Here is a 12410-nt window from a genome sequence, read left to right on the forward strand (position 1 = left end):
GACAAGTTTTATCAAATCTTCAAGGCATAGATAATCCCATTTAATATAAATTGTTTCAAATAGCGGGGGGAAAAAAGAGGGAAAGCAGACAACTCATTTTTAAATAAATAAATAAATAAATTTTATTCACGGGCTCTAGAGCGCAGCCTCAGTAGTTGTGGCACACGGGCTTAAGCTTCGCGGCATATGGGATCTTCCTGGACCAGGGATCGAACCGTGTCCCCTGCATTGTCAGGCGGGTTCTTAACCACTGCACCACTAGGGAAGCCCCCAGAGAACTCATTTTATGAGGCCAGTAGAACCTCAATACCAAAAGCTTAATTTTGGGTCTGACTTCAATGAAAATGCTGTGAAGTTTTATCACTAAGTGTGTTGCTGTAGGTTTATTTTAGGTACCTGTATTAGGTTAAGACATTTCCTTCCATTCCTAGTTTACTCTAAGTTCTTTTTTTTAAATCATGAATGAGCACTGGATTATTTTTTTTTTTTTGCGGTACGCGGGCCTCTCACTGTTGTGGCCTCTCCCATCGCGGAGCACAGGCTCCGGACGCGCAGGCCCAGCGGCCATGGCTCACGGGCCCAGCCGCTCCGCGGCATGTGGGATCTTCCTGGACCGGGGCACAAACCCACGTCCCCTGCATCGGCAGGCGGACTCTCAGCCACTGCGCCACCAGGGAAGCCCTGGATTTTTAAATATTAAATTTTTTTAAATGTTAAATTTTATTCTGTGCTTTTTCTGCATCTGTTTAATTAGCTATATCGTTTTTCTTCTTCAATGTGGTAATGTAGTGTTATTACATAAACATGTTTGCAACACCGAGCCATCCTTGCATTCCTTGGACAAACCTACTTTGTTGTCATATAATAACATTTTTTGTATTAAGGGTGAATGATTTAAATCCTTAATTTAAGAATTAATAATTTATTAATATTAAATTATTTATATTAAGGAATAAGTATTCCCTTAATCACCACTTCTGTTCAACATTGTACTAAAGAATGGGACCAATGTAATATGACCTTCCGCCCAACGAAGAAAAGCAAATAAATAAAAATTGAAAGGTAAAAGAAATTCTAAAAGGAAAATACAAAACTGTTCTTAGTTTTTCTACAGTCAAACCATCAGCTCTGTTTAAGAGAGTTCAAAAGGTTGTAAGATTGGGCTTCCCTGGTGGTGCAGTGGTTGAGAGTCCACCTGCCGATGCAGGGGACACGGGTTCGCGCCCCGGTCCGGGAATATCCTACATGCTGTGGAGCGGCTGGGCCCGTGAGTCATGGCCGCTGAGCCTGCGTGTCCGGAGCCTGTGCTCCGCAACGGGAGAGGCCACGACAGTGAGAGGCCCGCATAACGCAAAAAAAACGTAGACTAAAAAGATGTCTGAAAACATTGCTCATTAATTATTTTGAAATGCAGAATCTCCTGGTTGAAGATGATGATGATTTCAGTACAGTCAGAGATGACATTGGAAGAGAAAAACAGAAAGCGTTTGCTCTGGGGAGAAAGAAGCGGTAAGTTAGGGTCCTCACCTACGTGACAGATTCCACCGCGACCTCCAGGCGCTGGCGCGCCTGCTCTCGCTGGAAAGCTCCTGACTGAGGCGTGGAAAGAAACAGCAGAGCCCTCCTCCCTGCCTGCGCTTGCCCACCTTCTCTCCATCACCCCTAGAGTGGCTTCCTGGGGACCGTGCAGGAGGAACCTGGGCGCAGGTCACTGCGAGGAGGAGGCCCCTCCCCGAGCTCCGGGTCTTGTTCTCCCTCTGCCGGGGCCCTGTTCCTGCAGTCGGCCTCCCCCATCCCCGGGTCTCTTCCTTCAGACACCTGCCGTGGCTTGTCTAGGGTTCGCGCTTCCTGACCCTGCTGCGGCTGTGTCCTCCTGCTGTCACCTCCGTCACTCTCCACCCCGTCTGTCCCCTCCAGGCAGCCAGCCAGGTTGCTCACCCAGCCAACCCTCCCCTTGGAGAGAGCTCCCTCCCCATCCATCTTCCTCGCTCTGCTCTGCCCGAGTCGTCACCTTGGGTGGGCTCGCTCCTTCCTCTTCTGTACACAGCCCAGCTCTCTCCTGGCCTCCAGACCACAGACACCTATCAGAATCTACTGGAACCTTCCACCAGTGCTGATACTTCAACCTCCACGTGCCTGGGCCTGGCTCCCACCACCATGGTCTGCATAGTCACCCCTCGCAGGCCACACCAGGGGTGTGGGTGGTCGTCCTGATCTGTCCCCACTTCCAGTCTCCTGAGGTCTTGTGTCCTGTCCCCGTCCTCATTGCTTCTGGCTTGGTGGCCTCTCCTCTCGGCAGTAGCCTTTGAACCAGGCTGCCTGCCTGGCCCAGCCCCTGCTCACCTCAGCCTTCCTCTCCTCCCACCTTCCACAGCTTGGGTACCAAGTGTCAGGCGTTGTGACGGCAGCAAGAAGACATGCCCTCCGCCTGGCATGCAGGACAGGGAAGCGAGGGCTGGGGTGGAGGCGGTGTCCCCCAGGTGTGTGACCCTGTAACCATGTGCGGAGCTGGGCGTTTCAGACGTGAGCATCTGTGAAGGTCACGCTTGGATTGGGAAGGTGAAGCAGGAAAGACTGCACTGCTCTGAGACACCTTCCCTCAGCCGCTGGGAAAAGCCCCGAGGCTGGACCCCTCTGCGGGGAGGGCGTGGGAATGCGCCCCGAGGAGGGGTACCCCGAGGCCCCTGAGGGAGCAGTGCGGAATAGCTGCCCAAACTGCCACCGTGCGTCTCTGCGGCCCGCCCTGACTTGACCCTGAAAGTTGGAATGAGATGTGGAGTCACTCCTCGACCTGGTGGGGCCCTTGGCGTCTGGGATGTGACCCCGTGACGGCCTCTGTGTCCCCGCAGCCAGGAAGCCCTTCGTGTGCGGAGCAGCGACGTCCCCTCTGGTGCAGAGATGCCTCCCCGCCCCCGTGGACCAGAAGCTTCTCTCTCCATCCACGTCGGGAGCTTCAGATAGCACAGGGCCTACACTCCTGCTGCAGGTCCTGGCCCGTTTCCTGGTTTCTGCCCGGTGTGGACACGGACTCAGAGCCCTGCTTTGTCATGAGCAAAGAGGGCGCTCCATCGCAGGCCAGGCGAGTGCGCTTGTCACCCGCTCCGTGGCGCGTCCCCCCAGGCTGGCACGGACCTGGCCGCACCACAGGTGCCAACCAGCCGACACCCTCGCGCCAACACTCGAGCCCCGCCACCATCTTTATACAAAAATTGACTAGTTTTGCATTAACTGCAGGCATGGGTGACGTGCCACGTGGCTCATCCCTACACACCTGTCTCTAAAGTACACCCGTCCCACTCTCTCTCTCTCACGCTGTTCAGGTATCTGTGGCCGCCCAGGCTCTGACAGCTCGGCTCACAGCGATGGGCTGGCCAGGCTCACGCTGTGACATAAACAGGAGTCTGTTTTCTGGTCCCCAAACGGCACGTTTCCCCTTTGGTCTGAGTTAGAAGTGGTTCTGAAGCGTTAGTTACCTCTCTTTCCGGGATGAGACCGACGGGGCATCCTCTGAGGTCGGGTGCCGCTGGGGAGGGGGCAGCATGAGCTGGCATCCGACCCGTGCTGTCTGTGGTCAGAACATTCTCGCCGGGGCCTCTTCCTTCTGGGAGCCTGACGGGGAGGCAGGGTCGTGGCCGACAAGCCTGGGAAGGGCTGAGGGGGCAGTCCTGAGGAGCCTCGATTAAAATGGGAAAAAGAAAATGTGAACCAAGAGTCTTCTTAATGCGGCATAGCTGGCTCTCCCATTTAAAAGATGTAAGTGGTATTTATGACAGCTACGTCGCGTCTGTGTTACTGAGCTGAGTGATTTTGGACAGTGGGGTGACTCATCACTTTCTCAAGCTAACTCAGTCAGAAGCAGGAAAAACAAATTCTTTACTTTCTTATACCTCAGTGATGCTTTATAGCGACTCTCTTGCTAGGTATGGTTATCTTCTTGATTTAACAGTTTTTCATCAGCCTTTTTACCACTGATGATATTAAAATAGCTCTTAAATGTAAGGGATGGAAAGGAAATGACACGTGGGCTAGGCCTCCGCCTGCACCACCGGCTTAAGGAAATTGCGTGAATGTTGCTGCGCCCGTGCTGCTCTTCCGCAGAGCTTGCCACTGAGTGGAACGAATGCCCTGCCCTTCCTTCCTCTGTCCTCCCTCCTTCCAAACAGTGTCAACACCACCACTAGAAACTCTGGTCTGTGTGTGCGTCTGAAATTGTTGGCTCGCGAATTACGTACTAATTTGTATTGAAGCAGTCGTGTTTTAAGAAGTTGGGCTTTGGCGAGTGCTTCCGGCCTCAAACACTAACTCTGTCTCAGGAGACGCGCACGTGGGGTCCAGACTCTCCAGACGCACCTGGCGGGCAGTGACGAGGCCAAAGTGTAAGCTCCCTGACTGCCCCTCTGTGTAGAGGCTCTTCTGTCCCTTTTCCCGTAACTGACAGGGCTCCTTGGTGTGCCCCTTCATTCCACTGTAATAAAACATTAATGTTCTAACTGAAAAGCCTTGCTTCTGAGAAGCCGGCGGCCTTGCTGGGCATCACCTACCACGACAGGCAGGGGTCGAGGTGCTGCATGGTGTCCACGGTGAGCGGCCGGGGCCTCGGGTGGTCTCTGCTTGTCGGCTTGCTCCCCTCCTTCCTTCCTTCCTTCCTTCCTTCCTTCCTTCCTTCCTTCCTTCCAGTTTGGGGATGGAGTGGGGCTCCAGGGAGAGAGCCGTAAGAGTTTGTTAAAGAAAAAATAAACTGTTCAATTTGTAACCTCCCGTCTCTGTGCGCTGACTGCTTCATGTTGTCCTGGCCTTTTTCCCAAGAGAACTACAGATGCTAAGTCGCTGGGGTTTATGTTTAGAAATACCACTTCAGTACTGCTCTAAAAATAACAGAACTGTGTTTTGGTTTTAAATAAACTCAGACTCGTGGTAATAATTGTATTTGAAGAACCTGGAAGTGGTCTGGTTCTCTTTTCCTTCTAGGAAAATAGAACTGGCAGGGGTGCTTGTGTTTCAGAAAACATATTTACTCAAATGTGACACTTTCCTGGCAAAAAGGGGAGGCGGGGCCCAAGAAGTCCCTGATAATCCAGAATCCTGGCTCAGAGAGGTTGGCTTCCCTCTGGGACAGACTTGGTTGTGAAGGGCCAAGTCCTGGGCCCCTCAGCCCGGCTGGACGGGAGACGCAGCAGCCGCACCTTCCGTGCTCAGTCCTGCCCTGTCAGTAAAAGACGTGACCGGTCACTGTGGGTATGTGTACGTTCTGGGAAGGCGCCGCACTGCAGAGAGGAAGGTGAAGCTATGACAGCGACACACGAGCTAGTTAAAGGAAGAGACGTCTCCAGCGCCCACCAGGAGCTCATTGCCTGCATCCTGGCTCAGGCTGCCTTGAGCAGACCTGACGCGCCCGCAGCTTCTCCCCCGGGGAGAAGGTGGCTCTAGTCCCGGGGGGAGGGGCACTCTGCGGGGCCCCCACCTTCCTATCAGCAGCTCCAACCCCCACAGCCCAGGGGCTGGGCCCTCGGGCCCACCAGCTCCTACCTGCAGCCTGGGGTCTGGGTTGGGCCCGACGGATGGAGCGCCTCGCGGTTCGGCCAGCAGCAGCTCAATGACATGAATGATTTGACTTGGAACCAGCGTACTGAGGGAGTGGGGACCACGATACAACGGCTCTTCTGGAAGTCGAGGCCACCCCGAGCGGTCACGGCCTCCACGGTGATGGGCGCTGCACACGGCCCTGCCTGGCACCGCGGAGGCCCGCCCGGCCCCGAGGGTGCACCTGGCGGCGGCCACACTGGGGCACTTTCCTCCTGCGGCACACGTCCTGGAGACCTGGGACCACAGGCAATTTTGTTCTCAGCGTGGGGGCCCGGCTGGCAACATGACTTACCGGAAAGCGCAGCAGGCTTTTTGGTTGATCTGCTTCCGTCCACGGCGCGAGCTAGAAAGCCTTCAGGTCCCCAGCTGGCGGGTTTTCCTCTGCGAGTTTTACAACCTGCTTATTAGGCTTTTGTGATCAAAAGTGGCAACAGACGCTGCTCCGAGGCCGGCACCTGGGCTGGGCGGCCAGCACGGTCACAGTTGCCATCCCAGTGTGAGAGGGACCACAGGCTCCCAGGCCAGGATGCCTGTGTGTGACTTAGGCCGTTCCCCCAGCGTGGGCTGGGGTTGGTGTCAGGCCTGGGACACAGGACCAGCATGGCCCTCGAGGTGTGATCTCCGGTACCCAACTGCCCCGTGACTCCCGTCCCTGCCACGTGCTGCTGGGACAACTCATGAACTTCTCTGAGCCTGTGTCCTCATCTGTAAAGTGCAGATACCCACCTCGTAAGATTTGCTAAGGAACACAGGTGAGTTAGGATGTGTAAAGTCCTTAAGCCGGCACCTGGCATAAAATAACAGAAATGTGTTAGACCAGCAGCACCGTGATCAGCCATCACTGGCATAGCCCCATTCCCTCTGCACCCACCCGTTTGTTTAGTCATGAGTGTGTGATACAATTCTAGACAATGAGACATTAGGGGAGGTCAGTGGAAGCCAGACTTTCTGAAAGGTTTCCTTAAAAAGAGACGCAGAAGAGACAACGCCCCTATACACCCACACCTTAGCCTGGACGTGGTCATGTTTGGATGTGATCCCTGGAATAGTGGCAGTTATTCTGTAAGCATGAGGCCTGATCCTGGATGGCCAGGTGGGAGGAGCATGCACACCAGGACAAAAATGGGGCTCTGCTAAGCAAAGGAGAGAGAAGAAAGCTGCTGGGGAGGCAACCTACACATCCAAAGCCCACACAGCCCTACGGTACCCTGCCTGGTTTTCGACTCCGTGATCCCAGCCCCCATCCCTCACCCCAGGAAACTGGGGGATGATTAAAGTGACCTTGAGCTTGGAGAGGCAGCTCCCTTGTAATAAACGTACTATGATTAAACAGAGCGGTAAGTAGAGCTCCGGTTTGCAGTTACATGTAAAAGACTTAGGAAGTTAGGATATTAGCTAAAATGACCCGGCCCTCAGTAGGCTGGGCTGAAGCCGCATGTGATTAAGCCTGAGAACCTTGGTGCTACCTGGCCCCAAGGTCGCTGAATTTTTAAATCAATAGATCCTAGAACCTACACCCTAAATAATACAATGGCATTCATCCCACTTTGCTTTTCAGCCACCGCCAATTCAACCTGTTTTTAGAGCAGCTGAAAAACGTAATTCTGAACCCAGTTCGGGAAGATTTTTGGCAACGACATCTTTCGTCCAAGCGCAAGGAACGATAACAAGAAACCCGACAGTGAAAGATCAAAAACAGGCTTGTTTTATTTATACACAGAACAACGTATTTACAACTCCAGATGTGGATATGTACATAGCGATACAGGAGGCGTTTGCTTCCACGGTGGGAGCTGTATAAATTAAGATCATAAATATGGGGGAAGCCCCACCAGAGGGCACAAAACCTTTTCTCCAAGACTCCAGGGATCCCTCCTCCCTCCCTCTACACTGACAGGACCGTGAGACCCCGGGGACCCCCGAGGGACAGCCGTCCAGCCTCACGGCGGGAGCGGGGGCCCAGAGGGCAGCCCCACGCGCAGCAACACGCACCACAATGCGCGTGGGACGCCGCCCTGCAAACGCGGCCTCGCGCAACGCTCGTGCTTATTCCACTCGCTCTCACTACCCTCAGAAAGTGGTTTCACGTAAACAGTGTTGCTCTAATCACTGACCACGTTACCTTTAAACACCACGCTTGACCTAAACCTAAGGCTTTCCCAAGGGAGGGCGCTGAGGGCCACGGTGGCCCTGTAGCACCGGCCACCAAACCCCACGTGCGCCCTCCTCCGCCCAGTCCCCTCCTGTGCGTCGGCCTGAAGGCCTCAGAGCCCAGGGTGCCCCCGGCCCGAAGCAACAGAGCAGACGGCGTCTGGCACCGCGGGCCGGGCTAGCCTGTTCTACTTTGAAACCCAGGGACTTGTGACTGGGTTTCCTCCACCTCCCTCCACCCGCAGCGGAGGCTCTGATGGGCGGGAACCTCGGGGGCGCGGAGAGTGACACTACCGCTGGGTGGGTCGCGGCCACCCCGCCCGCGGGGACAAGCTGGCCTGGGGCAGGGCCTCGGCCGAGCTCAGCGCCGGGAGGCCCGCCAGTGGGAGCCCCCGCCGGCCGGAGGCAGCGGCCGACTGCGCGGCCGGCGGGGAGCCGGCAGAGCGTGTGCGAAGCGAGCGGCAGGTCAATGCTCCGCCGCGCGCCCCATGGACCCCTCGGGACGACAGCGCCCCCGCTCCCGGGCCCCTCGGGACGGCGACGCACAGCCCCCGGGAGGCGGAAGCGGAGAAAAGGGCCAAGTGCCAGGCGGTGAGGACCGGGGTACCGCCGGGTCCGTTTCCGGCTCAGCTTCGTCCCCGCGGAGGGACGCTGACCTGGCGGCTCCGCCCCGGGGTGAGAAACTCTGGGCGGCCCCTGATGCCCTCGGCAGCCCGGGAAGCCTCCTCCACACAGAAAACACGGACCAGCCTCTGTCGGCGGGGAGACGACAGGCCAGGCGTCCTGGGCACAGAGGGGACCCCGCGCCCGCGGCCCAGGGACGAGGGGCCAAGACGGTCGGGGCGCGAGCTCGTCAGCCCCAGACCCTAACTACCGTCTGCTCGGCTTCAGGGGCACCCAGCGTCGCCTTCCTGTCAAAATGAACCGGCGGGACGGAAGGCAGCCAGGCCGCGCTCACACCAGGGCACTCAGACGCGCGGGGACACAGCGCGGGCCGGCAGGGGCGGGAGACGGTTACCCGCGCTGCGCCGCTGAGGGCACACGGAGGGGCCCAGGCCCGGGACAGGGCGGGAGGCGGCGTCGGCTGGAAGGTAGCTGTGTTGCGGGTCGGGACCCGGGGCCCAGGCCGCCGGGCCGGGTCGGCGGGAGTAGCACCATGAGCGGCGCCGAGCCGGCTCAGTCGCGGGAGGCGCGGGGGACGCAGGCCCAGAGGGCGGAGGCTAGGCCTCGGCGGCAGGGGTGCTGCGGCTCAGCTCCTTGATGCCACACAGGATCCTCTTCATGTGGCCCACCTTGGTCACGCCGAGGTCCTGCAAGGAGAGGACAGCGCTCAGGCCCCGGCGCGCTGCCACCCGCGTCCGAACACGAGTGAGGGTGAAAGCGACAACAGGGGACGCGGCCGGAGACGGCGCCCGAAACCAGCAGCCCGCGGCCGCCCGCCACGTCCCGGTCCCTGACGGGAGTCGTCAAAGGCACACGGAGCAAAACACAGACGAGCGAGGCGACCCGAGGGCGCCACCGTCCCGACGCCCTTGGCGGCCTCTCAGCCTCTCCGGACGGGACGCGGCCTGAGCGGCACAGAGAGCCAAGCTCCGGGAGCCCCGGGTCAGGCCGCCCCGCGTCCTCCCGAGGGGAGGGAGATGGGCGAGCGGGGCCACTGGGGGAGCCAGAAGGCGGCCAACTGGGGAAGGAACCCCGTCCGCTGGGTCCCCTTCACCCGGACGGCTGTCATCACAGAGAACACTTCAGCTTGACTAGCGGAGGGCTGCATTCCCCAAAGGGTTTTTAACGCTAACATGGCCCACTGTCCAGTTAGACTAAGAGAGCGAGGCTCCCCAGCAGGAGAGACATCACATCTGGGAGCCGCCACGCATCACCCCCAGGTCGCATCACCCCCAGGTCGTCACCCCGGGTCACGCACAAAGGCCTGAGAAGAACAGTGAGGAGACTGCTGACACTGGGACAAGGCCAGGTCAGAGGGAGGGGACAGGGGAGCCGCGGGGAGCGCAGGTGCGCCTTCCCAGGAGACGCTGTGGAAGTACCTTGAGGTCCCTCCGCTCCAGGTGCAGGAGCTCTGAGCCCCGGATGTCGTGCCGCGTGAAGATGTCCTTATACTCACAGAGACTGAGGTGCTCCAGCCAGGCAGCAACCTCCTCTGTGCCCCAGAGGTGAACTGTCAGAGACGGAAAAGCACGAGTGCAATGAGTGCCCAGAGCCCAGCGCGAAGCAGGCGGCGGCCCACGCCCGAGACGCCCCAGCAGGCGGCGCCCGAGATACCCCAGCAAGCAGGCGCCCGAGACACCCCAGCAACCAGGCGCCCGAGACACCCCAGCAAGCAGGCACCCGAGACACCCCAGCGGCAGGCACCCGCCACCCAGCCCCAGGTGCCGCCCCAGGCTGTGCAGAAAGAGGAGGGGAGCTGCCCGCCCTCGGGGGCGTGAGCTGCCACAGAAGCTGGTGTCTGTTCCTGCCAGGTCACCAGCAGCCTTCTGTGCCAGGAGGGACACATGGGTCTGACTGCGGCTGAGGTCAGCTTCCCTCTCCCTTCTAGAGGGGTCCATTTCACTTCCAGCCCACAGCGGGAAGGGAAACATATGCAGAGATTCCATGGAGTCAGAGCCACCATCATTCAAAGAAACCCAATTTCTGGACAAACATGCGAAGAAGAAAAATCAAAGGGAGCTACTGGCAGCAAATGCCACCCCCCAATCCAGGCTTGGGGCCGCCCAGCACCTGAGAGCCTGGGGGCAGCTGTGCTCAGGGCCGACACTTTGAATGGAGATTCTAAAGCCCCAGTTTACTGACCCAGAGGAGAAACATCCTTTAGTGCCATTTTCTATTGATTTCACGGCCCAGGGCCACTGGCAGCCCAGGTTCCCGGCGCAGGGGCCTTGATCAATGAACTGATTAATGGGGGACGAGCAGCCCCGCAGAGGAAGCAGGCACAGGGGGGCCACTGTGTGGCCGGAGTGTGAGCTGTGTCTCTGTCTCGTCACCTCTGCTGTCTCCTCCCCACCTCGCGCCCCAATCTAGCGCAGGCAGGCGGCTCTGTGGCCTGTCTGTCACCCTGAATCTGCACCAGGAGCAAGTTCAGGGCAGGGCGTGACACCAGTGAGCCTCCCACATGGAGCAGGAAAGCCGGGGTGCAGTTCTGTAGCCAGACGAGTCGGCGCAGGGCATGACCGGAGGCCGTGGCCCCGGGACGACGGGGACAGGCACGAGGCCAGGGAGAAAGCAGAGCCTGGGCCCCACACAGCCCGGGTGGCCAGGAGAACAGCAGAGGGCAGGTACCCGGGGCTCCCAGGCTGCTGCGAGCTTCTCTGTTCTTGTTATTCTTCTCCTTCTTAAACTTGGTCACCAGGCGGAATTTACCGCTGCGGCTGCGCTTGGAAAGATCCAGCATCACGTTCTGTGTGGCAAACGAGAAACTGTGAGAGTCAGACCCCGGCTCACCAAGACCTCAGCCACCCCTCGAGCAGACAGGCACGGAGCTAGGAAGACACGTCGTTCCTGATACTCCTATTCCGGGGCTTTTCCTTGACTTTTAGTCTTGTGTTTATTGCTGATTTTTAATGCCTTTAAAAAGCGGTTTCACAGTGATAAGTAACTATTTTCATATTCTTTTTTTTCATTTTACAGTGTTTATTTCTCATGTGACTAGAAAGCTCTCTATACATTATTTAAATATCAGGACCGTATCAAGATTGGTAAGTTATCAGCCACTCTTCCAGCGTTGCACTGGCGCGCTTTGACTATCAGTATCACGAGTATCTTTCTAAATAAAGCTTTTCCTGCACTTTGCACTGTTTCCTTGCGATCTGTTCCTTGAGGCAGAATCAAGGAGGGAAGGGAGTCAGAGGGACACCACGGGGACGGGGTCCCTGCTTGGTGGCCACCTCCCCACAGAGCAGTCCAGGGCACGGCAGAGCCATCGCTGCCCCTTCCCCACGGGTCTGTGGACCTTCTCTGCTGATTCTCACAGAAGCTAGGGCAGGGGTCTCCGCCAGTAAAGCATTTTGTGCACACACAAACACGTACCTGTTCTGATAATGTGTATAAACCTATTCCCAAATAAAGCGTAATTTCCTTGTTTTTCAGGTGTGCCACTTTCTTCCTGGCCCCGCCGGCCTGGATTCTGCCCCTGGGCCCTGTCTACCTACATCCCCACTGTGACCGGCACAGTTAGGACTGCGCAGCTTTATGACACACTTTCAGATCTGACGGGGACATCGGGTCGCACTGAAAAAACTCCACCGGCATTTTCACTGGGATCGTACCCAACCTAGAGCCTGGAAATACTAAGCATGTCCACACCCAGACTGTCGTGACCCTCCATCTTCCTCATGCCCCTGCACGGTCATCTTCGTGGAAAAAGACCTCTTACAATGACATTTTCTAGTCAATGACTGTGAGTACTGAAGAAACTTGTTTTCACAGATGTCTTATTCTTGGCAAAACCATCAAGCGCCCATTCTTGCACAGCTGCTCCATGCAAGAACTCCAGCTCCCAGGCGGTCAGCACAGTCACGGGCTCTCCGGCCCCAAGACGAGCCGCCCCTCACTCCTCAGCGCCGCCTGCAGGAGGGGCGGCCACGTGTGAGCAGGTACTCTCCAGAACCCACACGAAATCCGATTCCTGACTCTACAATTTCTTTCTTTAATGCAAACATGAGCTT

General features: G+C 57.3%; 2 protein-coding genes across 32 annotated transcripts in view; one reads left to right on the forward strand and one right to left on the reverse strand.

Moving 5' to 3' along the window:
- The window catches only part of USP40 (ubiquitin specific peptidase 40), a 91836-nt gene extending 87078 nt beyond the window's left edge, over positions 1-4758 (forward strand). For 14 of the 19 annotated variants that reach the window (XM_027117940.1, XM_027117824.1, XM_027117815.1 and 11 more), the window contains 2 exons: positions 1415-1509; positions 2854-4758. In XM_027117940.1, the coding sequence (XP_026973741.1) occupies positions 1415-1509; positions 2854-3217 (459 nt within the window). In that variant the 3' untranslated portion in view covers positions 3218-4758. Of the gene's footprint in view, positions 1-1414; positions 1510-2374; positions 2768-2849 lie in introns of those variants that run through there. The other 5 variants (XM_027117860.1, XM_027117876.1, XR_003435126.1 and 2 more) reach the window with 4 other exon arrangements.
- A 264-nt stretch (positions 4759-5022) lies between these two features.
- DGKD (diacylglycerol kinase delta) overlaps positions 5023-12410 on the reverse strand; it is a 111790-nt gene continuing 104402 nt past the window's right edge. For 8 of the 13 annotated variants that reach the window (XM_027117978.1, XM_027118023.1, XM_027118005.1 and 5 more), the window contains one exon: positions 9914-11143. In XM_027117978.1, the coding sequence (XP_026973779.1) occupies positions 10727-11143 (417 nt within the window). In that variant the 3' untranslated portion in view covers positions 9914-10726. The other 5 variants (XM_027118013.1, XM_027117996.1, XR_003435149.1 and 2 more) reach the window with 4 other exon arrangements.

Source organism: Aethalodelphis obliquidens, unplaced genomic scaffold (genome assembly GCF_003676395.1).
Source record: "Aethalodelphis obliquidens isolate GAN/ISIS:26980383/991018 unplaced genomic scaffold, ASM367639v1 scaffold2, whole genome shotgun sequence".
NCBI classification, from domain to species: Eukaryota; Metazoa; Chordata; class Mammalia; order Artiodactyla; family Delphinidae; genus Aethalodelphis; species Aethalodelphis obliquidens.